At 41.6% G+C, this 26807-nt stretch overlaps 1 protein-coding gene across 3 annotated transcripts in view; it reads right to left on the bottom strand.

Annotated features, from left to right (window-relative positions):
* Positions 1 to 26807, bottom strand: part of ATG2B (autophagy related 2B) — a 194844-nt gene that overhangs the window by 38338 nt on the left and 129699 nt on the right. For 2 of the 3 annotated variants that reach the window (XM_030214373.1, XM_030214375.1), the window contains exons 27-34: positions 23308 to 23384; positions 20959 to 21129; positions 18395 to 18536; positions 15701 to 15903; positions 7279 to 7505; positions 7001 to 7109; positions 6636 to 6830; positions 1385 to 1486 (exon numbers count right to left, since the gene is read on the bottom strand). In XM_030214373.1, the coding sequence (XP_030070233.1) occupies positions 1385 to 1486; positions 6636 to 6830; positions 7001 to 7109; positions 7279 to 7505; positions 15701 to 15903; positions 18395 to 18536; positions 20959 to 21129; positions 23308 to 23384 (1226 nt within the window). The remainder of the gene's footprint in view (positions 1 to 1384; positions 1487 to 6635; positions 6831 to 7000; positions 7110 to 7278; positions 7506 to 15700; positions 15904 to 18394; positions 18537 to 20958; positions 21130 to 23307; positions 23385 to 26807) is intronic. The other variant, XM_030214374.1, reaches the window with a different exon arrangement.

Raw genomic sequence — 26807 nt, 5'->3', positions numbered from 1 at the left:
GTCACATAGTAAACTTGACTTTATTCCACAGTTTTTCCCTGAAGCACAATGGTGCAAATTATTTATTACATTTGTATCCCACATTTTCCCGCATAGCAGTAGGCTCAATGTGGCTTACAGGTTCCAGAGAGGAGAGTACCAACTCCGGGAATACATACAGAGTCGAAAATTGAGTAACAGTAGGTGTAAGGAAGCTGATAAGGTTCCGGAAAAGAGAATACAACTCTGGGACGAATATATAGTAGCATATAGAGAGAAGTAATCCCAATGAGGCTGATAAGTCTCCGGGGATGGGACTACAGCTTCTAGTGAGCAATACAGAGTAGGATAAGGGTAGAAGTACACTTAATTATAACTGGAGTGGTAAAATTCAGAACAGGCAACAAAAAAATTTGTAACAGGTATGCAGTCTATCGTATCCAGGGGGTTCTGCAGTCAATTGGAGTACACAGAGACCATGAAAAAAAGAGTGTTTGCCTCCATGTTATTAGGTAGGGTTTCTCTTTCAGGCTCCCATTCTTCCATAGTCAGTTGTGCAGCTGTGAAGGGAGAGTTAAGAGCAGGCTACAGGCCACAGTGGGGCTCATTTTCAAAGCACTTAGACTTACAAAGTTCCATGGGTTGCTATGTGACTTTGTAAGTCTAAGTGCTTTGAAAATATGCCTGTGTAGCTCTCATGTTCATGGATTTCATAATTTCCTTAACTTGCTGTTTGATGGAAGGTTACAAATGCAGACAGCTCTCTTTTTCAAGTTGCTGGCTTGGAATTACTTCAAGCAATAGAGTGGAGGGGGGAGCGAGCTGAACAGGATAGCTATTTGTAAGACAAAGTAAAGTAATTGACCTTAAGACTGGAATGCAGCTATGAGAAAAAACTACCACAGTGCTTAAATCTCCACAAAACTTATGCCTAGGTAGGTTTCTCTTTTATGGGAAAATGTAGGATACAAATGTAACAAATAATAATAATGTGGGGAAATGTGGTATACAAATGTAACAAATAATAATAATAATGCTGCCATTCTTCCTTAATCAATTGACTTGACTTAGCAATTAAATTGCCATGGAAATTGGGTATGAGCCTAAACTTGTGTGCGTAATTTTAAGTGCCATTTATAGAATTTTGGGGAAAATTGCATATTTCACTGTAAAATGAATTTCACTTTATCTCTGATAAATACAGTTTATCTGTTCAGTTTGTTTCCTGTTGTCTACTTGTAAACACATCTATATCGGTAATCTGAGTGGTCTCTCCTAGGGCACAGTGACAGGAGATACTGGTTTTCTTTCTGAATATTTGAGATGCTTGTGACTGTATATTTGAAATCTGTCACTAATGGTCTGGATTATGATTTACATTTTAAGAGTTTAACCTGCAACAAACCTGGTCAATATTGAGACGTAGAGGCATCAGAGACACTCGCAAGCAGCATTCCTGAGGACACTGGACAGACTCTGGACGCACATGTAAGGCTTTCACTGTCAACTGTAAAACAGAAGCAAGCTCCGGGTGAATGCAACGAAAATAAGCCAGCTAATAATACTTGTTTCCCTACTATACATACTACTACTAATTATCATTTCTATAGCACTACTAGACATACGCAGTGCTGTACATTTGAACATGAAGAGGCAGTCCCTGCTCGAGAGAGCTTACAATCAGGACAGATATAAACAGAACAAATAAGGGATAAGGGAATTACTAGGGTGGGAATGACAAAACAGAAATGGGTACTGGACAAGTGAATAGGAGTTAGGAGTTAAAAGCAGCATCAAAAAGGTGGCCTAGATTTGAAGACGGCCAGAGACGGAGCTTGACATACTGGTTCAGGAAATCTATTCCAGGCACATGGTACAGCAAGATAAAAGGAACGGAGTCTGGAGTTAGCAGTGGAGAAGGGTACAGATAAAAGAGAGATTTACCTAATGAGTTCCCAGAGAGGAGTGTAGGGAGATATAAGAGTGGAGAGGTACTGAGGAGCTACAGAGTGAATGCACTTGTAAGTCAATAAGAGGAGTTTGAACTGTATGTGGAAACGGATAGGGAGCCAATGAAGTGACCTGAGGAGATGGCTGATACTGGTGGAATATAAGTCGTGCAGCAGAATTTTGAACAGAGTGAAGGGGAGAGAGATGACTTAGTGGGAGACCTGTAAGAAGCAAGTTGCAATAGTCTAAGTGAGAGGTGATAAGAGTGTGGATAAGGGTTTTTGTAGTGTATTCAGAAAGGAAAGAATAAATTTTGGTGATATTATAGAGAAAGAAACAACAGTTTTTAGCAGTCTGTTGAATATGTGCAGAGAAAGGAGTCAAAGATGACCCCAAGGTTATGAGCTGATGAGACAGGGAGGATGAAAGTGTTATCCACAGAGACAGAGAGTGGGGGAGGAGGAGAGGTTGGTTTAGGGGGACAAATAAGAAGCTCATGTTTAGTTTCAGATGGTGGTGAGACATCCATGCAGCAATGTCAGACAGGCAGGCTGATACTTGGGCCTGGATTCCTGCTGAAATTTCTGGTATGAAGAGGCAGATCTAGGAGTCATCAACATAAAGGTGATACTGAAAACCAGGGACGAGATCAGAGTCAAGGGAAGAAGTATAGATGGAGAAAAGAAGAGGTCCCAAAACAGAAATCTGAAATACACCAACTGATATTAGGATACAAGTGGACGAAGATCCACCAGAGTATACACTAAAAGTGTGATGGGAGATATAAGAAGAAAACAAGTAAAGAACAGAGCCCTGAAATCTAAGTGAGGATAGCTTATCAAGGAGTAGGTGGTGATCAACAATGTCAAAAGCAGCAGATACACTGAGAAGGATGTGCGTCTAGTACGGCACACCTCCTTGATTACAATTTAATAAACTACAAATTGAGTTCCCTCGGTGCGGGACCTAGAGTAACTGATTGGGTAAAAAAACTGGTTGAATGGTAGGAGACAGAGGGTGGTGGTAAATGGAACTTGCTCTCAAGAAAAGGAGGTTGTCAGTGGAGTACCGCAGGGATCGGTCCTAGGGCCGGCTCTTTTTAACGTCTTTGTGAGCGATAATGCAGAAGGGCTGTCTGGTAAGGTTTGTCTCTTTGCGGATGATACTAAACTCTGCAACAGAGTGGACACCCTGGAGGGTATGAATGACATGAGGAAGGACCTAGCGAAGCTAGAGGAATGGACCGATATTTGGAAACTAAGGTTTAATCCCAAAAAATGAAGGGTCATGCACTTGGGTCGCAAAAATCCGAGGGAACGGTACGGTATAGGGGGTGTAGTGCTCGAGTGTGTGAAGGAAGAGCGGGACTTGGGGGTGATTGTGTTTGATGAACTTAAAGCTTTCAAACAAGTAGAAAAAGTGACGGCCAAAGCCAGAAGGATGCTTGGGTGCATAAAGAGAGGCATGACCAGCAGGAAAATGGAGGTGATAGTGCCGTTGTATAAGTCTCTGGTGAGGCCTCATTTTGAGTACTGCCTGCAGTTCTGGAGACTGCACCTACAGAAAGATATAAACAGGATGGAGTCGGTCCAGAGGGTGACTATGAAATTAGTAAGCGGTCTTGAATGCAAAAATTATAGGGACAGGCTTATGAACCTCAACATGTATACACTGGAAGAGAGGAGGGATAGGAGGAGACATGATAGAAACGTTTAAATATCTCAAGGGCATTTATGTACAGGTAGAGAGCCTTTTTCAAATGAAGGAGAGCTCTGGAATGAGGGGGCATATGACAAAGTTAAGAGGGAATAGGCTTAGGAGTAACCTATGGAAGTATTATTTCACAGAAAGGGTGGTGGAGGCATGGAATGGCCTCCCGGTGGAGGTGGTGGAGTCGAGGGCTGTTCCAGAACTTAAAAAGGCATGGGATAAGCATGTGGGATCGCTTAGGATCAGGAAGAATTAGGGAAGTCATCTACCAGTAGTGGTGGTGGTCACCGAATGACAGGATCCAAGCATGTGGCAGCAGACAGGGAAATCGCAATGAGTGGTCAAGCAGATCTACTACCTTGAGTGCCATACTTTTGTGCCAGTCTGAGTTAGCAAACTTTCACTCAAAAGGAGCACACTGGAAGCGATCGTTGCCCTGCATACTATTTTGACCAGCAACTGACCTGGGAATGGTTATAGATGACAATGAGCAAAGTCAGGAGAAAACAGTGAGTGGAGCAAATTAGGCCAACCGAGTTCCTTATATCCCAACAATTACTCCATTGTTATGTATATTCAGTTACATGTGTTGTATATTGTTACATAGCATTTATTAGAGCTGGATTTATTTTAGCCAACAGGTTCCAAGATGGCTGCTAGCACTTAGGAAGTTAGAAGAACTCACAATCTACTATATTCAATATGCCGAAAAAACGAGGAAGGGCGGCAGTTCGAGCTTCTCAGCCACCCTCCCCAATACCTTTAGGACCAATGGACCGTTTTGCGAGGAACCCAGGACAGAGTTTTGAGACCGGGAGCGGACCCCTGATAGGCACTGGCATTATGGAGGAAGTATCGGCGTCCTCGGGGTACGGTGTTACACTGAGCCCCGATCAAAGAACTCCACCCCCGCAGCTGACTAGTTCCCCCTCCGAAGGATCGATGGGGCCTCCGCCATGGAGCGGAAAGGAGATACCCACGAGCGAAGCTCAGGTACAACTCGAGAGGGAGACGGGGACAGTTGGTGCCTCCCGAGGTGAGCAGTCCTGCTACAATGTCTGCGGGGCAATTAGGAATGGAACTTGTGAAGAAACCGGAGCATACAGAGAGTACTCCTCTTAAAATGTTGGAGAAGCCGGCAGAGGTAACTCTTGATTCCCTTTGGGATTTAATTTCTCAATTTATACAAACTTTTTCTCAACAAACTAACTCTATATCTGAGAAAGTAGTAGGAATTGAACAAAGGATGTTAAAAATTGAATTAGATATAAAATCTTCAACCGAAAAATGAGAACTTATGGTGAAAAATGTCACAGATATGGGAAATTTACATGCTGTAATGTTAAAGGATATAGCTAATTTGAGAAGAAAGATGGAAATATATAATAACTACATGAGGAATAATAATCTTAGATTTATAAACTTTCCAAAGATCAAAACGGTGAAACCAATAGATATGTTAAAGAGATATTTTCAAGAAATACTAGAAATTCCTGAAGCAAGTTTGCCTCCCTTTACTCAGGTGTATTATATGCCTCAAAAAGAATCGGCTCAACAGGAGCAAAAAGATTTCTTAGATGTGACTGCCCTCCTGGAAACCTCAGAAACTGAATTAGCTAATGCATCTACTTTGGTAGCTACTGTAGCCTTAGTGCCTGATAAGCAATGGACTTTTCGATTGTTTTTTAGGAACAAGGATAAGTTATTTCTGGGCCTGAAAATAAATTTGTTTCCTGATGTTTCGAAAGAGACCCAGAGAAGGCGGAAGCAATTTTTAATGTTAAAACCTGCCGTTCTCCAACTCGGAGGAGTATTTTATTTAAGATTTCCTTGTAAATATATCATACGATACAATTCACTAAAATATGTCTTTATGTATCCTTTACATTTAACATCATTCATTGCCTCAAAAAGATCAGAGGAAGTTTAATTTAGTATTAATTTTCTGTTCTGTTCTAGGTGCTGATTAAGTTTTGCAAATTGTCTTTTCTTTTTTATTCCTCCTGAATTTTGTTTCTTGGAACCCAATTTATGTGGACTTGAGTGTTAGCAATTATGCATATTATAATATATTACTTGAGAATTGTGAACTATATAACACTTTACAGGATCAAGTGTATAACCTTGAAATATGATTTAAAATGCAAAAATAAAATTTAAAAATTTTTAAAAAGAGCTGGATTTATTTTAAATTGATTTTTATTTTATTTTATTGTAATTTAATCAGCCCAATATTTAAACACTATAATAGGAGGGTTTTTTTTTTTAATGCCAGTGGATTACATAGAACATGACATTGGAACGCAATTCATGATTTTCCTCCAGCTACTGTCAGTATTTTCCCAAAAACCAGACTAACACAGACATAGCAGATTCAGATTGATGTACCCTGGCAGAACCGTAGAAAGGAACCAACACAAACATTTGACCAAACTATACTTCCGTTTCCTTATGTAAAAATACTAACCAAAATGCTAGAGTAATCTATTTTTTTTAGTTAACAGCTAGCAACAGTGCTGGAATTTTACATTATTGATCAGAATACTCCGAGATGCAAGATTAGCATGTAGGAATGATTAACAATTCCAATTTTCATTTTCTGAGGAGAATTTTGAAAGTATTTATCCATGGAAAATTTCTCCCTATCCACTTACCTTTCTCTGGAGGATGGCTGGCTGAAATACATGAGGCTATTTCAGTTTGAGATCCTCACGAATTGTTAATTCTACATATTTTGTACCTGCAAAGCATGCTGGCTAAAGAAATTCCCCCAGCTGGCATGGGAACTTCAAAGGGAAACAGCGCAGGGAGTATCCCTTTGAAAATCTGCTTCCAGGCTCATGGACACAAAGTACTCAAAGGTCTGCAAATTACATGAGCAAGTGGAGCTTTATTATACCACCTGCAAAATTCAGTGCTGACTTCTACCTTACTGACCTCAAATTAACTGAAATTGGAGGTTATATATGTGATAAACATAATTTTCATAGCCTTACCATGTTGGAATGTGCTTTCCTGGGCATCTCTTTACTGCAATAGAGATGGAGAAATTTATTCATCTGTGATGAAGCCAAGCGATCTCTGATTTCTAAGTCCTGAACGATAAAAACTTGACGTGATACTGGCTGCTCCTGAAAACTAGATTCATATTCTAATATATTTTGTGGATAAACTTCATGCTGAAACTTCACCTACAATGGGATTAAAAATGACATATTTAGTTTCAGAAGGAACACATAACATTACTGCACGACTCTAGGAGATTTTGTTCATACACAGTAGTGCAAAGCACAGATAAGTGAACAAACTGAAGTCAAGCGCAACCCAGGGAAGTTTCAGCCTGGTTTGAAAGAAATCTCACCTTACTTAGCTTTATTTCCATTAAATAGTCTTGGTTCCTTCCTCTACCCCCACATACTGTTTCCCGTCCATGTCTTGGTGGTGTATGAGAAGGAGAACTATGAGGACTACTGGAAAAAGAGAGACAAGTCAAAGGAATTTAAAAAATCCAAAAGCACAATTCCCCATTGTATAGTACTATGCTAGTTGAAATAATCCTCTCCAAAATTATATACAACTGTTACTGCACAATAATCTTACAAATTATTCATTGCTGATAAAGTTCATATAAATACTTACATGTAACTTTTAGCTGGAGAACCAGAGGGAGCAGTCCTAAAATCCTTCCCTCCGTAAAGATGCCAAACAAGAGAGATTTCCTTCATAACATATCGCATGATGGGGATGGGAAGATGCAAGGGGGCTTTGCTGGTGTCTGTCTTCTTAACGGGCAGGCTAAAATGATTCTCTTTAATAAGGATAGCTTCTTCTATAAGCTTCTTCACTGTGGGCTCCCCATCTATCTCCTAACAAAAGGAATAACAGACATATATAAGGTAAATATTTTTTTTAAGTATTTACTATAGTTTTCTAAGGTGTTTCCAGAATAAAGCTATCATCTAGTATGAAAATTTCAATTAATTTTCATATCATCCCTCTAGACCAGTTCAGATGCATGAGTTATGTCACCCTTCCAGCAGATGGAGACAGAGAGCACAACACTTCCAGTGACATCATGACTGTTAAAAGTAGTGGTCCAGCCCTAGAACTTGCTAGTATTCTCTGTCTCCATGTGTTGGATTAGGATCTAAATAGCTTCTCCTGGGAGACTATTGCTATCAAGCCCTTGGAGCACCAGTTCAAGGTCAGCCCATGCCTGACATCATTAAACTATATAGTGATGCAGCTCCCAGAGAACACAGAAGTTATTCATTTGGAGCCAGTGGGAACTTTAAGGTTTATTAATTTCACAGACCATCTTTCATCAATGCCAACAAAGTGGTTTACAAGAGGAATATATGATCATAGTCAGTGTCTCTTCCAGGAGCTCAAAGTCTAGGCTCAGCAGGTTTCCCTTTAAGGAAAAGTTGCTACTACTACTACTACTATTTAGCATTTCTATAGCGCTACAAGGCGTACGCAGCGCTGCACAAACATAGAAGAAAGACAGTCCCTGCTCAAAGAGCTTACAATCTAATAGACAAAAAATAAAGTAAGCAAATCAAATCAATTAATGTGTATAGGAAGGAGTAGAGAAGGGTAGGTGGAGGCAAGTGGATACAAGTGGTTACGAGTCAAAAGCAATGTTAAAGAGGTGGGCTTTCAGTCTAGATTTAAAGGTGGCCAAGGATGGGGCAAGACTTAGGGGCTCAGGAAGTTTATTCCAGGCGTAGGGTGCAGCGAGATAGAAGGCGCGAAGTCTGGAGTTGGCAGTAGAGGAGAAGGGAACAGATAAGAAGGATTTCTCCATGGAGCGGAGTGCACGGGAAGGGGTGTAGGGAAGGACGAGTGTGGAGAGATACTGGGGAGCAGCAGAGTGAGTACATTTATATGTTAGTAGAAGAAGTTTGAATAGGATGCGAAAACGGATAGGGAGCCAGTGAAGCGACTTGAGGAGAGCGGTAGTATGAGTAATGTGACCCTGGCGGAAGACGAGACGGGCAGCAGAGTTTTGAACCGACTGGAGAGGGGAGAAGTGACTAAGTGGGAGGCCAGCAAGAAGCAGATTGCAGTAGTCTAAACGAGAGGTGACAAGGGTGTGGATGAGGGTTTTGGTAGAGTGCTCGGAAAGAAAGGGGTGGATTTTACGGATGTTGTTGGCAATGATCTCAAGAAAGGATTTGTGGAAGCGAAGCAAAGAGACTACTAAAGGATAAAGTCCATTCAATAACTCAAGGGCTCCAGGGTCATTCTTATGTGAAAGAGTTGAGGTGCTACAGGTCAGGCAAGCAGTCCTCTTTCCAGCTCAGCAGGTAGCCTCCCAGTAAGATTTGATGAGTGCATTCCAGAGTGTTTCCAGTTGGGAGGCATTTCCACCTGTTTTTCTTGGTGTGATCCTGAAGAATTCTGGACAAGTGGGTCCTTAATGGATACTCTTTCAAAAGCACCTCTCTCATTTCCAAAACCTATATAGTGTCCCTTTGCATCTCCACCACCAAGAAGCAGGCGGGAGAAGCAAGACTTGCAAGGCTGCTCAAGCTGGAGATGATATCACCTGTTCTAATAGGGAAAGCAGAACCAGACTCATTGCTTGACTTACTTTGTTAATCCAAAGAAAGACAATACCTTTCGGCCTACCTTCATCCTCAAAGGAAAGGGATTTTTGATTTAGCTCACACTTTTTACAGTTGTAGCACAGAAGTGAGTTACATTCAGAAACAGTAGGTATTTTTTTCTTTCCTTGGAGGTCTTACAATCTAATGCCCAGATGATCGAAAGCCCTGCGCTGTTCCAAGCAGCGCTTCAAAAATAGCACTGGAACAGCGCGAGGCTTTACCACTCCTATGATCAGAGATAATAACATGCAAATTTATGTGCACTATTATCTCTGATCATAGGGTAAAGTGGAAGGTAAAATTTGTTTGTTTGTGGGTTTGTTTGTTTTTTTGTTGCAATGAATGATTTATTAATTTCTTTGGGGACGATATTCAAAGCGATTTAACCAGCCAGAAAAAGCTCCTGGCTGGTTAAATTGCCTGTTTGGGATTAACTGCTAATTTTCAGCGACCCTTAACTTGTTAGTACCACTAAAAATAACCAGCTAGCACCAAACTGAAAACCAGCTATTTGGGGGCTTTCCTAGGCGAAGTCAGCACTTGACTGGTTAAGTGCCAATATTCAGCACTTAACCAGTCAGGTTAACTGCATAAACAGAACTGTATAAAAGTCAGACCTATCATTATGTGGTAACCCATAGCCAGTTAAAAATGCTGACTAGCAAAGCTCCTCATCTGTAGCAGGTGATCTCTGAGGACAGCAGGTCAAGTATTCTAATATCTGGGTGACATCATCTGACAGAGCCTGGTGCGGATGCTGACTAGAGACATGAATGTAGAACTTTCTAGAAGCGTCCCACCATGCATGCTTTGGTGCCTTTCTGCCTGAAATGCAAGCAAGGGTCACTCAGTCATGTAAAATAGCTAAAGAATACAACTCCAAGGGGAGGTGGGAGGGTATATGAGAAAACTTGGCCTGCTATCCTTGGAGAACAGCTTTGCTTTCTCCGAGGACCAGCAGACCAGTTGTATTCTCACATCTGGGAATCCCTAGCTACCAGGCTCACTGAAAACAACAATACTAGGATAATAGGGATTTGAAACGTCCAGCCTCAAAGTCAATTAACCTGAAACTATTTACATACTAGTTGTGAAGCTGCAGACTGGAACCGAAGAAAACTGAGCTAGGGGGGTAGAGTTGGATTAAAGACAGCAAACAAGTTCTTCAGGACTGCCTGACTGAACCAGCTGTCGCATTGGGTATCCTGTTCAAGACAGTAAAGAGATGTAAATGAGTGGACAGAAGGACAACGTCGCAGCTTTGCAAATTTCCTCTATGGAGAATGACCTCAACTGGGTTACTGATCTCGCTATGGCTCTGACATTACGAGCCTTAACATGACCCACTAGAGTCAGCCCAGTCTAAGCACAAGTGAAGGAGACGCAAGCCAATCAGAAATTGTGAATTTGTTGATGACTACTCCTATCTGGTTTAGGTCACAAAAAACAAAAAGCTGTGTACTATGGGCTTTAGTCTGATTCAGATAGAAGGCTAAGGTATGCAGTACATTTTCATCAGGATGGGTATGTGGTTTTAGGAAAAATGTTGGCAGCAACTGACTGATTAAGATCAAACTTCAAAACCACTTTAGGAAAGAACTCAGGGTGCATGTGGAGAACTACTCTATTGTGGGAAAACTTAAGTGTAGGGTGGATCAGTTACTGGGGTCTGAAGCTCACTGACTTTCCAGGTCAGATGGCAGGAATCAAGTGGCTAAAAAGGAGCTTTAATCGGCAGGATGAAGACAACGCTGAGATCCCAAGACACAGTTAGAGGTTTGACAGGAGGCTTTGTCAATAGCAAACCTCTCATGAAGTGAATATGCGAGAGACACCCTCCGGCAAATCTAAGGATTTGAATTCTACACTCTTAACATCCAAGCTGTGGATACTCGTTCTGCATGATGAGGGTTGGAAAACATTGCAATCTCAACAGATCTTCAGAGTACAACTCCAGAAGAGGAGGAAACCAGATCTGCCTTGTACAGTAAGGGGCAATTAGGATCATAGTTCCCTGCTCTTGTTTGAGTTTCAACAAAGTCGTCTCTTTGAGAGGTATTGGAGGATACACATACAGAAGACCTTCCCCCCCCCCCCCCCCCATGGAGGAGAAAGGTATCCAATACTAGTCTGCTGTGTGATCTGAGCTTGGAACAGAAATGGGGACCTTGCTGTTGAGATGGGTGGCCTAAAGATCCACTGAGGGAGTGCCCCACTCTTGGAAGATCTCACGGGCTACGCCCATGTTGAGAGACCAATCGTGCGGTTGCAAAACCCTGTTCAGAATGCCCGCCAGACAGTTGCCCTTTCCTGCTAGGTACATGGCTCAGAGGACCATTCCATGAAAAAGGGCCCACTGCCACATCTCCACTGCCTCCTAACACATGGGATAGGATCTCATACCCCCACTACTTGTTCACATAGGGAATGATATTCCAAGCGATTTAAGCAGGCAGGAGCCTCTTCTGCCTGCTTAAATGGCCTGTCGTCGTCTAACTGCTGATATTCAGTGGCACTAAAGCGGACAGTGTCACTGAATATCATCTCTGACTGGCTCCAGAAAAAGTGGGCAGGTCAGGAGCGGCGCTTGGGAGGTGCCGGGGATTATGCATGTGCTAGCAATATTCAGCAGAGTCCCACATATGTTAAGTGGGTGAATTTAGGACAGCTCAAAAGCTGCCTGGGCTCCTCCTCCATCTCTAATTTAAATGAGATGGCCAAAGCCATCTCGACAAAACCAGTGAAAGAAGGAATTTCCGGTGGAGATTTATGTCTTTCTTGAAGCGAGGAAGGATCATTATGGACCCAATAAGACTCCTCATCTGACAAGAATGAGACGTCTATGTTTTTTTCTGAGTCCCACGAGGAGTCTCAGTCAGACTCTTCACCGTACTCAGACTGGACCAAATCTGTGCCTGAACCCGGCTCAGTGGAACCACGCCCAAGCTCCAAAGGGTGCTGAGGTACAGTCCTACCCTTAGACTCTGGGAAAGCTTCCCTCTACCCCCAACATTGAGAGCCGTACTGCATGGGTCAATGTCAACACCTTCGAGGAGCTCGTGCCAAGGATCTCTCCACAGGCAAGGTAGGAGCCTCAGAAAGAATCTGGGGTTGATCTACACCCTCGATGCCTGAGCAGAGTGCAACTGCAGCATCTGCGCCAGCTCCTCTCTGAGTATGGCTTGGTACCACTCAACAACGGAAGGCATCCGCAAAGGCAGGGGAGCTGGGACAGAGGCAGCCTGAGATGGAGTCGGTGCCAAACTGGAAGTGGGAACCTGGCTGCTCAGTCTTGTGCATCAGCACTTCTATTTCTCGAGTACCGGCAAGGCTGATGCCCTAGCACCATGTGTCAAACAGGACTGATGCTTATACTTCTTGGGCTTCCCCCAACATTCAACATAATGGTGCTTTGGTGCCAATGAGGACAGCATCGAACCTGTATGCACCCTTGGAGTCGGGTTCAATGCTGACTGGTACCGGGGCCTACTTTCAGTGCCCAATGTCGAAGAGATGGAGACCTCCTCAATGCCAGTGCATTCCCAGTGGTAGTCGAAGTCTGAGCAGTCATCGAGGTTGATGCTTCCAGTGCTGAAGTTGATAGAGCGGCCTTCAAGGAGCCAAAAATCTCTCCTGCTGTACCTGCCATGCCCTTTGTGTCCTCTACTGCATTTGCAAACAGAGAGAACAAGAGTCAGGCTCATGGTCAGACCCAAAGCACTTGATGCATCAAGACTGTGGGTCCATCACAGAAATCACCCCATTACATAGGGTGAAGCCATTGGATAAGAATTTGGCCAAAGGGGACATCATTATATTGAAGAGTATTGGTGATAATCGGGAACCTTTTGCTCCTACAGATCTATTTAATAAACCACTACCCTCACTGCATTTGTCTGAACCAAAATCCTCAGAAATGAAAGAGTGAGACTCTAAGACTTCTTAGGATTCCAGTCTAGGCATAATTGGCAAAGAAGCCTCCTGTCGGCAGATTCTCAGGTTTCATACACAAAGACACAGATTGTAAGGGATGATAAGAAACAGAGTGAGTCTCCTCCAAGACCTGGGCAATAAGCACAGGTGCTACAGGTACAGATCCCTGAGGTGAAACAGCCAAGTCTCCTGAAATTTTTTTCACAGAATTACTTTTTTTATTAGAAGAAACTGAACACTTCTGCTCATTGTGAGATGACGACTTTTTCCCAGATTCATCCATTGAGGAAGTTGTAGGCAGTTCTCTATGGCAAATATCAGAGACACCCCACCGAATTACCACAACACATCTGTCTGGGTTGCTATGAAAGCACAGTGCAGGTAGGAAAAAGACAGGCCTTAACTGATGAAATTGATTCTGCAGCAGCCCAAATAGAGGCAGCTTAGCAGTGCGCGCCATTCCTTTTGCAAATGTGTCACAATCCAAGCAAAGGTACCAAGTTTTAGAAATTAGTTACACTGTCTACCAAAAAGTCAAGTTCATGAATATTCATGTGCAGAAACCGTATCTTTCTATCATATCTTACTACCTTTTCTTGGATTGTGATATGATATTTAACAAAACAGTAGTGGCTGAGGTAAATCTTTGGCGCTGTTCGACCTTGCAGCAATTTAAGAGGGTATTAAAGACTCATTTATTTTTGCAGGCCTTCTTTATGAAGTAAATGAGATGGTGGTGAATAGTACTAGGCTTTGTTGCTGTAGGGGTGGAAGGTTGATGAGTAAATGGCAGTTTTGCCGGATTTATATTGCAGTTTGTTTTTGTATGTTTCTATTATGTATGTGTTGCTTTTTGTAAGCAGGACAAAATTTAAAATAAATAAATAAAAGTAACCATGCTGACAAAAATACATTAGTGGTTAGCAGACAAATAAAAGAAACATTGCTAAGAAAAACAAAATAGCCACTAGGAAGAAATAAAAGTGAAAGAAACTCCATGAGAGGGAACATTCAAGAGAAAGTTCACTCTTTAAAAAAATCTACAGTGGCTCTGAGACCTGTATAGCAACAATGATTAATGCCCTGACTCTTTATTTTCCTTTTATTTATTTATCTATCTATCTATCTACCTACCTACCTTTTAAATGAGCTTCAAGGAAAGGGAAAATAGAAGACAGGAAAACACCTGGACTCCTCCAGAACGCCTGAAAATGAAGCAAACCTGAATTCTCCCTGAAATATTTCCTAAATTCTTTCCGTAAGGGCTAAACTTAACAAGTTACAAGTTCTCCAACTGGGCCCAGGAGCAAAATGCACTAGCCCAAACCTAAAAGACATTTGCCACCATCCACTGGAGACAGAGAATACTGGACAGCGTTGCCTGTGTACTGTCCTTACACAGTCTGGCTTACAGCTATTCAGGCTCTGTCTCCATCTGGCAGCTGATGGATACAACCCATCAGTTTTGGACTGGTTTGGTAGAATGACAAGGGCAGGCATATCATAAAATACCGTGCATATCGTGACCCCACCCATATACTGCTCTAACTGCTCTCATGAACATGATTGTGTGAAAATATGTGGTGGTTTGCACCATGCATACTTCAAGATATTACCTAATTTTACACAAGCCCATTTATGCACCTACACATTTTTCTAGGTGAGAAAATGTTTTATAAAATTAACCTCTACAGGGCCAATTTTGCAACAAGACGCCATTTAGGCTCCCCAGTAATGCAGGGTAAGGTCCTATTCTATATGGACACTTGGGCGTCCAAGTATCCTTATTGAATACTAGTGCACATTTGGGCATCCAATATTATCATTTATTAACATTTACTCAATCTGCCTTTATCACTAAAGCAAATCAAAATAAAATAAAAACTGTTAGGAAAGGAATACACTTAGGCAGCCCCACACCTGCCATAGACCTAGCTTAAATGGGGGTGTCTAAATGTAGCAGACACACAGGCAACTTCCCGTATTCTATAAGCTGCCCACGTAAATGCCTCCATCTATGGTCCGCCTATGCTTCATCCAGGGGAGTAGCCCCTTACAAATATGTGCTATGCCACTTGAGCACCTATTTACGTAATAGTACTTAAGCGTCCAAATGACATTTTGCAGGTAGGTGTACATTTAAGCACCTAAATGTCAGTATTCTCTACACCTAGGTGCTCAGCTGGCACATACACGTAAACCACTTGTTATAAAAATGCTCTTTAAGTGCAGAACCTGCGCATAGGGTAAACACAAGTTCAATAAATGGGAATAAAGCTACTTTGACAAAATACACCTTGATGCATTAGATGAAAATGTATAATCTGACATATACTATACTATTAATGATAATAATTCAGTGTAATTAAGAAAATAGACTATTTTACAATAAGCACAAATTCCTATCTCTACTTTTTTCTACCTTACACCTTCAATCCCAAACAGCCCTCACTGTACACAGTCGTTTGGAAAATTAGTAACTTGTTCTGCAAATAACATTTAGAATTTCTTACAGATATGACTGTTTTAGGTGCAAAAAGAATGCAAAAATCATCACTTTCAGAGGGAGCATCCATCATAGCATCATTAACTAGGTGGTGAGTAAGGGAAGTATAAGTGGGACTCTCATCTTGGGAGGCATTGCCACTTTCATCTGGAAACAGGAAGAGATCGGAGCAGGAAGGTTCTTGAGACTGAGATTTTTCATCCAAAATCCCTAAGGGAAAGAATACATTAGCACATTTGACATTCTAACAGCTATGTTCCTGTAAAAATGGTAGAGATTATTATAAAGAACCAAATTACAGAGCATATTCAAAAGCATGGATTAATGAGACAAAGCCAACATGGATTAATGAAGGGAAATCTTGCCTCACCAATCTACTACATTTCTTTGAAGGGGTGAACAAACATGTGGATAAAGGTGAGCCGGTCGATATTCTGTAACTGGATTTTCAGAAGGTGTTTGACAAAGTACCTCATGAAAGACTCCAGAGGAAATTGGAGAGTCATGAGATAGGAGGTAGTGTCCTATTGTGGATTAAAAACTGGTTAAAAGATATAAAACAGAGAGTAGGGTTAAATGGTCAGTATTCTCAATGGAGAAGGGTAGAAAGTGGGGTTCCCCAGGGGTCTATGTTGGGACCATTGCTTTTTAACTTATTTATAAATGATCTAGAGATGGGAATAACTAGTGAGGTAATTAAATTTGCTGATGACACAAAGTTATTCAAAGTTATTAAATCGCAAGAGGATTGTGAAAAATTACAAGAGGACCTTACAAGACCGGGAGACTGGGCATCTAAATGGCAGGTGACGTTTAATGTGAGCAAGTGCAAAGTGATGCATGTGGGAAAGAGGAATGCGAACTATAGCTATGTAATGCAAGGTTCGACATTAGGAATCACAGACTAGGAAAGAGATTTAGACGTCATCATTGATGGTATGTTGAAACCTGAGTGGTGAAGTAGTTGAGGCTTTTTATGGCCTGGAGCCAACTGCACCTTGTGTTTGCTTTCTAATCACTTTGAAGTAGTCTAAGTGGTGATCTAGGTTTTCCATAGTTATGTTTGGAGACCTTGAGTACAAAATGTACCAGAAGGGGCATGGGCTTCCTGGGAGCATCAATTAAGTGCAGGATTCCTTCACATTCCTGCTTCTCATCCATGGTCTCATCCAAATCTTCTGGAGGAATTTAGGGTAGGTGCTGTCCCTTGCATTTCTGGTAACAGAATCTACACAAGAGGGGGTGATAGCGGACTTGGTGCTTATGAATGGGAACAATGTCTTTATTGTTGATTCTACCCTGACCATAAAGAACAATTACGAAGGGTAGTTGGTACTCTCTTTTCAAAACCTGAATTACTCTGGTGACTGAAAGATTATCTTTCTCAGTGAAATTTTAGATTAGTAGTACAGAGTATAATTGTGCCACATTTTGATTATTGCAACAGCTTGTTGATTGAACTGCCTTAAAAAGCTTTACGCTGTTTGCAGACAGCGCAGAATGCAACTGCTCGGGTGTTATATGTGTTAGCTAGATATGAACATATATCGCCAGTATTCAGGTAATTTCAGTTTCCTAAGATCTTCGTGCAATTTTTCACAAGACACGTGTTTTGACAACTTTAAATTGTTGTGTGTCATCTGCAAATTTAATCACCTCACTCATTGTTCCGATTTCCAGATCATTTATAAATATGTTAAATAGCACCGGTCCCAGTAAAGATCCATGCAGTACTCCACTATGCACCCATCTCCATTAAGAAAAATGGCCATTTAACCCCTACCTTCTGTTTTCTGTCCAATAATCAATTCTTAATCCATAGAAAGACATTGCCTCCTGTCCCATGACTTTTTAATTTTCTCAGGAGTCTCTCATGAGGAACTTTGTGAAAAGCTTTCTGAGAATCTAGATATACTACGTCAACTTGCTCACCTTTATCCACGCCTTCAAAGAAATGAAGCAAATTGATGAGGCAAGACCTCCCTTGGCTGAACCCATGCTGATCCTGTCTCATGCTCTCTTAGCTCAAGGTTTCATAGCATTAAAGGGGACCCTGTGCTAAAATAGCACCCCTTGGAGGAGTAGCCTAATGATTAGTGTCATGGCCTGAGAACCAGGGGAACAGGATTAGATTCCCACTGTAGCTCCTTGTGACTCTGGGCAAGTCACTTAACCCTCCATTGCCCCAGGTACAAAATAAATACCTGTATATAATATGTAAACCACTTTGATTGTAAAAACCACAGAAAGGTGGTATATCAAGTCCCATTCCCTTTTTAAATAACCCATCTTAATGGTAGCCCACATTGAAAACTTTCCCCCTGAGAGATTCATGTCCAGAGGGTTTGGTCCAGTTGACCTACAGAATTAGACAAGCCCCAAAAGTTAAAATCTTCCCCCCTTTTGTTGAACAGATAAATGATATTCATCCAGCCAAAAAACAGTAGTTCAGGGTCACTGTTTCCTTTTGATATACAGTGCTGGAATGTCAAAACTGTAGGAATATCCCAAGCCATCCATATAATAGGACTAAAGTGAACTGGACAACTCTGACCAGTTAATCTTTGATCAGATATTCAGGCTGAGCAAATTCATGCTGAACATCAGGATACAGCTGCAGACAGCCAGCTGAATATAAGTCTCTAGGTGTTCAATGCATCAAATATTTTAGCCAAATGCAAAAATTCTGGATTTTTCATACCATTGGACTGTGGTTTTATGGGAGAGACTGCTTGAAGAGGATCATTTTCCTCCATGGCATCACTCATCAAATCACGTAAAATCTGCTGTTCAGCCTCAGCCAGAAGAGGACCTTGGGATGAGGATCTACCAGAAGAATCAGTCTAGAGCACAAATGAGATTCAGATGGAATATCCAACAGAAAGCCTTTGCAGTGAATGGGTAATTGTATAAAGGGGCATCTATTTTTAGGCAACAAGAATGTGCCTGTAAAGAAAAGTAGGCATCTATTTTCCTTTATTGAATACCGATGTTAACAGGTCAAATATGCACACGTATTTTAGGAGTGAGCACTTACACCATCCACAGAACTGGTGTAAATGCTGGGGTCTAGATTGTTAACACACACAGATTATAGTACTTTATGATCTATACACATAAGTAAGCACAAACTCATGCTCTGCCCAAATGAACGCCCACCTGCAAAGTACACACTATCGAATATTGGTGCATACTTACAGAATCCATGTAGCCAGCAAAAGGGTAATTCTATCAACTAGGCACTCACATTTACACACATTATGCACATAAATGATTAGAATAATGATATATACATGCCTATGTATGCACGTGCTCATATATGTCAATATTCTACCTGTGTTTTTCTGCAAACACCTACCCATTTAACTTAGATAATGGGTACTGGAAGGGGGTGTACACAGGAGTGGACCATGGGCAGTACATATGAGGGGCTCCCACTTACACAGGTAACTTATAGAATGCTATAAGTTACAAGCATTTTTGCCTTGTTTCGGCACCCAAACTTATGCCAGCTCTATGGCTGGCATAACTGCGGGAACCTATATATTAGGTGCACTGAGACTGGGTTACACTAGCACAGGGGTAGGCAACTCCGGTCCTCGAGAGCCACAGGCAGGTCAGGTTTTCAGGATATCCACAATGAATATGCAGGAGATAGATTTGCAAGCACTGCCTCCATGGTATGCAAATCTATCTCATGCATATTTATCTTTTATTTATTTTTTTATTTTTGTTACATTTGTACCCCGCGCTTTCCCACTCATGGCAGGCTCAATGTGGCTTACATGGGACAATGAAGGGTTAAGTGACTTGCCCAGAGTCACAAGGAGCTGCCTGTGCCTGAAGTGGGAATCGAACTCAGTTCCTCAGGACCAAAGTCCACCACCCTAACCACTAGGCCACTCCTCCATTCATTGTGGATATCCTGAAAACCTGACCTGCCTGCGGCTCTCGAGGATCGGAGTTGCCTACCCCTGCACTAGCATTCTATAACCTGAGTGGTTGTGGTCTGTTACAGAATAGGTACTAATAGGTACTACCTAAGTAAGTCTAGTAGCGCTATAGAAATGTTTAATAGTAGTAGTAGTACTACCATGCAGTTCCAGAGTACCTAATGGAAGCGCCTGGTAATAGAACTGCGCCCTAATGGATATTCACAAACATTTGTTCACATATGCATATAAATGTCTAAAATAAGGGCATTTACATGTGTTCTTGCTACCTAAACCTAAGCAGTTGCTTATAGAATTACCTCCTCAAGTTACATAACAGTGTCCACTATAAATCAAATGGCCATTTGTGGGCAACCCAAATCCTCCTCGTGTTTCATCAGATGATACCATATATCAGTGGTTTCCAAACATGGTCCTGGAGGCACCCCAGACAGTCAGGTTTTCAGGATACCCACAATGAATATCCACAAGAAGAGTTCTGCATGCACTGCCTCCACTGCATTCAAATCTATCTCATGAATATTCATTGTGGATATACTAAAAACCTGACAGGCTGGGGTGCCTCCAGCACCAGGTTTGGGAACCACTGCCATATACAATATAGATTATGCTAAACATTTACATTTAAAGATGGGGTCAAACCAGACTGGGGGAGAATAATGTATAAATTTCACTGAACATGCTTTGAACTATAACCTCTATTGACTAAACAGGTTTCCAGGTCCATTTAAGTATATTTTTAATTGTTGTTGCCTGAAAGGCACTATTCCAACTACCTTGAATGTGCAGAATACACTTCAAGATAAATGTTATTAAACTTTTGCCCATTCGATAAAGACACATGAATAACATGTATAGAATGTTTGTACGTTTGGGAAGCTTGCCAGGTGCCCTTGGCCTGGATTGGCTGCTGTTGTGGACAGGATGCTGGGCTCGATGGACCCTTGGTCTTTTCCCAGTGTGGCATTACTTATGACTTTCATAATTATATTAAAATCTATACAGATATTGCACAGAGAGGCCTACTGCACAAGCCCACCCCAGACTCTGGGAAAGACTGACCACAGCAGGATTCTACAGAGATAAAGTTTACAAGTTTATTGCAGTCTGATATACTGCATCATAGGTATCTTTCTGAGCAGTTTACAAAATATTCTCAAGGAAGGAAAAAAACTACAATTGTAATATGAAAGGGTCAGTAAACAAACATATATGGTAGAGAAAGACAGGAGTTATCTGTACTAGCACCAGTGGAGTCCAATCACAATATTAAAAAAAAAATGAACTGCTCTCCCCACTTTGTTTTTTTTACCTTTGCTCGCTGCTTGCGGGCTCCAGCTTTAACTTCTGTTCTTCTGGGAGGATGCAAGTCACCATAACTGGCGATATATTGGATAAGATTCATTAATGCGGCACAGGAGTCTGAGCATGTTCTGATGTGGATCACATCACTGGAGCAATGCAACTCAAAGCGGGTCTTAGGCTATACAGCAGCAAAAGTGAAGGATTAGGAAGGAGAAAATCGCATACAGTCAAGGACACTATATTCACCTATCCTGAATTGTTGTGATTAAACAATAAATACCTACACAAAGAGAATCATATCCTATATAATAAAACTCACCCTCAACGTTCTGAGGACACTGACGTCAGTGTCACTTCCTTCAGGCACTTCCTTCGGGTTCGAAGGGTTCGTGGTGGTGAAGCCACCAAAATCACTGTCTCTGGGCCCCGCCCTCACGTCAAACGTTATGACGTTGAGGGCGGAGCAATGGCGTCACAGATCGAGGGCGGAGCAATGGCGTCAGTGGCTTCACAACGAACAAGGACTGAGATGAATGTGGCGTGCATTGACGAGGTGCGGAGCAATGGCGTCAGTGCCTTCACAACGACGAAGAGGTGGGTAGGGAGGGGGGCTTGGGGAGGAAAACCTTGCTAGCGCTCGTTTCATTTGCTCCAGAAACGGGCCTTTTTTACTAGTATATAAATAAGAAGCTCCCAAACAATGATGTGCAGCAGAAATTTCTAGACCAGACCTGCTACCAGAGAGAAGGGTAGGGATGGTCTGGAGCTGCTGCCTCCCACAAAAGTGTTGTTTATTATCTTCATGCTCTAGCATTCTCCTCCAACCAGAAAGAATCAATGAACAGCCTTCTTACCTGCTACTGTTGCTGCTTCCTCCACTGCAGAATCATAAGGAGACTACAAAGCAAAGTAGGCAGAGAACAAACAGAAGCAGCAGCAGATATGAAGCACTGCTTACCCAACTTCTGCTGTGGGGGGAGGTCAGACACATAGGGGGTCTTTTACTAAGGCGCGTTCACGTTTTTAGCGCGCGCTAAATGTTAGAGACGCCCATAGGAATGCATTGGCGATTCTGTTACATATATGTTTGTTGACCTTCAAAAAATGAAAGTTTTTATTAATGCTAGAGAAAGTAGTCGAACTCAAAACCAGAAAGTTCAATAGGTTGGTAACGCTGATATTCGGCTGTGACTTTTTTGCATGGTACCGCTCTTAGATTTAAAGTTTTTCCTTTTTTTTTTTTTTATTTTATACCTTGTTTCTTGTCCAGAATCCAGAATTGGTGGTCTAAAAGTGTTGTATATTTCTTTATAGAATTGATTGAAATTTATGTTTCCTTTTTCTTGACATTTAAGTTGTTTGACTAAATGTAATTTAAATGCAATAAAAAAAAGGAATGCATTGGCGTGTCTAACATTTAGCGCGCGCTAAAAACATGAGCATGCTTTAGTAAAAGACACCCATAATGGTGAAGAGGTATGGAGGGGGTGAGGAGGTGTGAGAGAGGAAGGTGGTTATGAGAGGGGGAGAAGTTTGATGCGATGGAACCAGGTGGGGTTTGGAGAGATGATGTAATTGCACTGGGGGTGGGGAGGGAGGTTAATGTGGTGGAGGAATGGAAATTATGCCACAAAAGAAAGGAAAGGTTAGGATAAGGCAAGGAAGATGATTATGCAAGATGGATTAAAAAAAAGAAGGGAAAATGACTATGCCAGCAAGGTTGGGTATGGGGTGACAAAGTGCCAGCGTGTTCCCACATCTGAAGTAAGGTCAGAAACTAATCTTCTATATGTTTTTAAATAGAAAGTGTACATATTTGCTATTAAGTGGCATTTAACAGTACATGAAAAACGCAAGCATTTAAATTAATTTACTTTTTAAACAATCTACATTTTAATATTTATATATTGAAACTAGGTATTTTATATTTTAAAAGTACATTTTCAAAACAGCATTTTAAATGTGGAAATGGGCTTTCTGAAAATTGCTTACCATCCAAGTGGGGTAACCTGCACAGAACAGCAGATACAACTCTAACCACCTTACTGGGCAGACTAGAGGACCATGCTAGTATTTATCTGCCTTCATTTATTATGATCTACAACTTTTACAAGAAAGTATGGAACTGTTCTCTGGGTAAGACAATACCACTTCTAGCTTTGCATTTTCAAAATTACATGTTTTACATGGCAAAATACCTGCAGGAAAAGAGCATGTATAAATCCACATGAAGATTTTCCCTGAGGCAATAATCAAAGCAAAACTACATATGAAATTTGCTTTAATTATTAGTACCTATAGAACTTGCACCAGTACGGGCACTTTAATTATTGACTTCTCTATATTTAGAACTTACCCCTTCTTGATCTGAGCCAGGTTTTACTGCTTTTATGGTTAACTCTAAAAGCCCCATTTCCATAACACGAACATAGTCTGCAAACAAAAATAAAACTTTTTTATTACCACAAACCAGAAAATCATCACACTGAATTTTACTGACAGTAGTGACAGTTCTTGAGCTTTCATACAGAATAATCTCAGCAAAAGCTTTCTCCTCTTAAATGCACTCTAAGTGCTGAACAACAGATCTGAACCCTTCATCACAAATGGAAAAATTAGGGCTTACCCGCTCATTTTTTTTCCTTGTTAACTTCCATACCAGTTCAGATGCATGGATTTACACTGGATTTACACTCACCCACCAGCAGAAGGAGACTGTGAACCACTGTTCTGATGATATCACCCTACAGAGATCCAGTGCAGTGCAGAGCTATCTATTCCTGTAACAAAACAACTAGAACTAAAAACCTACTCCCTAAAACCATTATCAAGAGGGCACTGGACTTAACATGAACCAGTTCAGTTTCTGACCCCTTAAACATCAACAAGATGTTCCTTTCAAATACAACCCAATTATTTCTTACCAACTGCCTCAAAATGCAGATGGCAAAATTCTTGGGCTGGGTTCTGGACTGGTTGGGAGGAATTCATGGGAAGAAAATTAGCAGGTAAACCCTAATTTCTCTTTCCTCATCATCCTTCCAGACGAGTCCAGACACATGGGAAACACTCAAGAAATAATTATCTAGAGTGGGGCCTAGCCAAGCCCACCTGCAAGATGGCTGCACCTTGACTTGCCTAAATAGCCACCTATAATGATGGACAAAAAATACAAGGACAACCAAATCGCTGCCCTATAAATACTTTTAGGAGGAACCAGACTGTGCTCAACCCAAGAGCAGCTTGCATCCTTGTAGAATGGGCTAGTCTTGGATACCACCCCTATAACACACAAACAGGCTCATTTTCAAAGCACTTAGCCTCCCAAAGTTCCATAGAAACCTATGGAACTTAGCCTCCCAAAGTGCTTTGAAAATATGCCTCAATGACTGCTATATGTACTGGTAACAAGTTCAGTGCCAAACTCTTGTCCAACCCTTCCTGCAAAGAAACCAAAATATCCAGTGGAGTCACTCCAAAGGGACGAAGGCCTCAATCTTTACACCATGCCTCTAAAATCTTCCACATTGAACATACACAGGTAAGACAGAATCTTTTCTAGACCATAAAAATGAAGCGATCACCTGACAAGAATAACCTCTCTTCCTCAGCCTCAATCTTTCAAGATCCAGGTCATAAGACAGAATGAAGATATCTAGCATCTGGATCAGCCCTTGAAACAGGAGACCCTCTGAACTGGGCAATGGCGGATCATCCACGTAAAGTCAAATGAGGTCCGCATATCAAGGTTTCAGAACCACTAGGCCTGGTATCTCTCTATCTTTTGAGTTATCCTGATCAAGAATAGCCAGGATAGGAAAGCATACAGCAGCCCTGTCTGAGGTCACTGCTGAATGAGGGCATCGAGTCCCTGCCAACTGATATAGATCACCACTATTGCATGGTCCAAAAGGAGCTGATCCACTTTGTTCTGCACCAATGAGAGAAGGGCTTGCAGGCCCAGGCAAACTGCTGTCATCTCCAAGCACTTCATGAACCACCTTGTCTCCTCCAGGGACCATCAACCCTGGGTCACCTCACCTAGACATTGGGCCCCATATCCTCTCAGACTCACAACCCTCATGACTATGATCCATTCTAAAGCCTCCAATTCATTCCAACTGAGAAATTCTCTTTCTTCATTCACCAGTCCAGGCTGGATCTCGCCTCTCACCAAAGCGGCAGACACACTCAAAGATCCCGAGTCTGAGCTGACCACCAAGCAAGAAGGGACCTTTGCAGGAGACTCATATAGGCACTGGGCCACTGCACTAAATCTAAGGCCACCGCTGCCATCTGATATTGTTTTCAGCTAGCCCTGAAGGAGAGTGTAACTTTTAAATTTGATCTTTGGTCAGAAACACCTTCCCTTGATGGGTATTGAATACTGCCCCACAAATATAACAGCAACTAGCACAGAGCTAGATTGCTCTTTTCAAAGTTGATGATTCAGCCCAGTTTCTGGAAAAAACAAACCACTCAGGCCATAATACGACTTTACTTAAACTAACCAGCCATCCAGATAAGGAAGCATCAAGATTCCTTCCTTCCAGAAAGCACTACTATCACAATCTTGGAAAATGTTCTCTAAGTCATGGCAGAGCGCAACATTCTGGCCATACGAGAATATGCAAATAGGTCTCTAGCCATATGGGAATATGCAAATAGGTCTCTGTGAAATCTAACAAACACAAACTCTCCTTAATGTCCAGCCACCATAACTAACATCAGTCTCTCCATTTAAAACCTTGGGACCTGCAGAGATTTGTTAATCAGCTTTAAATCCAAAATTGGGCAAAAGTTTTGGTACTATGGAAGAAAATCCTAGAGAAGGACCACGATTGACTGGCATATGAGAGGAGTTCCATCCCCTTTCTCAATTTGGTCACTCTTCTTTGAACCTTTTCTAATTCCACTATGTCTTTCTTGAGATACAGCGACCAGAATTGAATGCAATACTCAAAGTGAGGTCACACCATGGAGCAATACAGAGGCATTATATTATTCTTGCCCTTATTTACCATCTCTTTCCTAATAATTCGTAGCATCCTGTTTGCTTTGTTTGACCTTATAATCTAAGTTTGTACCTCAGACAATGCAAGGTGAAGTGATTTCCCCAATATTACAAGGAGTGTCAGTAGTATTTGATACCTGGCTTCTATGGTTCTCAGTCTGGTGCTCTAATAGCACATTTACCCAAAAGGGGTAGAGGGTAGAGTTAGGGCAGAGGAGTCTCACAGTGCAAAGTTTACGCCTGCTCCTGTGCAGGTGAATAGTATGCAGGTACAGAAGTATTTGCTCACTCGGTGGATTTTCAAAGGGTACCACCCCAGGAAGTTTCTCTTTGAATATAAGCTAGCAAGCCTGAGGTACAAACTCTGCAGGGAAACTGAAAACTTCCTTCAGGGAGGGTAATTTTATAATAGGCTGCCTATTCTGTGTAGCAAGTTTGTGAGCAATTTACACCAATTTCTGAAGGGAAAATATGCATGTATTTTTGCTTTGAAAAACTATTCCACAGAAACGACCCACACATAGTTATACCTATTATATAAAATACACATAGCTCTCAGTTTAATTTAGGCACACACTTTATAAAACATACATGTAAATTCTTACCTCTCAGTTTTAGTATACATCTAAACATGAAGGGTAATTTTATTAAGCACTTTATTATTATTTTTTTTTTTATTACATTTGTACCCCGTGCTTTCCCACTCATGGCAGGCTCATACCATATGGCTCCAGAAAAAGGAGGACGGATTGAGCCAGCCAGGTTTTACTTCCATTGCTTTCAATGGAAAGCAATGGAAGTAAAACCCGGCTGGCTCAATCCGTCCTCCTTTTTCTGGAGCC

This window comes from Microcaecilia unicolor, chromosome 9, assembly GCF_901765095.1.
Source record: "Microcaecilia unicolor chromosome 9, aMicUni1.1, whole genome shotgun sequence".
Lineage (NCBI taxonomy): Eukaryota > Metazoa > Chordata > Amphibia > Gymnophiona > Siphonopidae > Microcaecilia > Microcaecilia unicolor.
The sequence above is the reverse complement of the archived record's forward strand: the minus strand, read 5'-3'. Positions and strand labels throughout refer to the sequence as shown.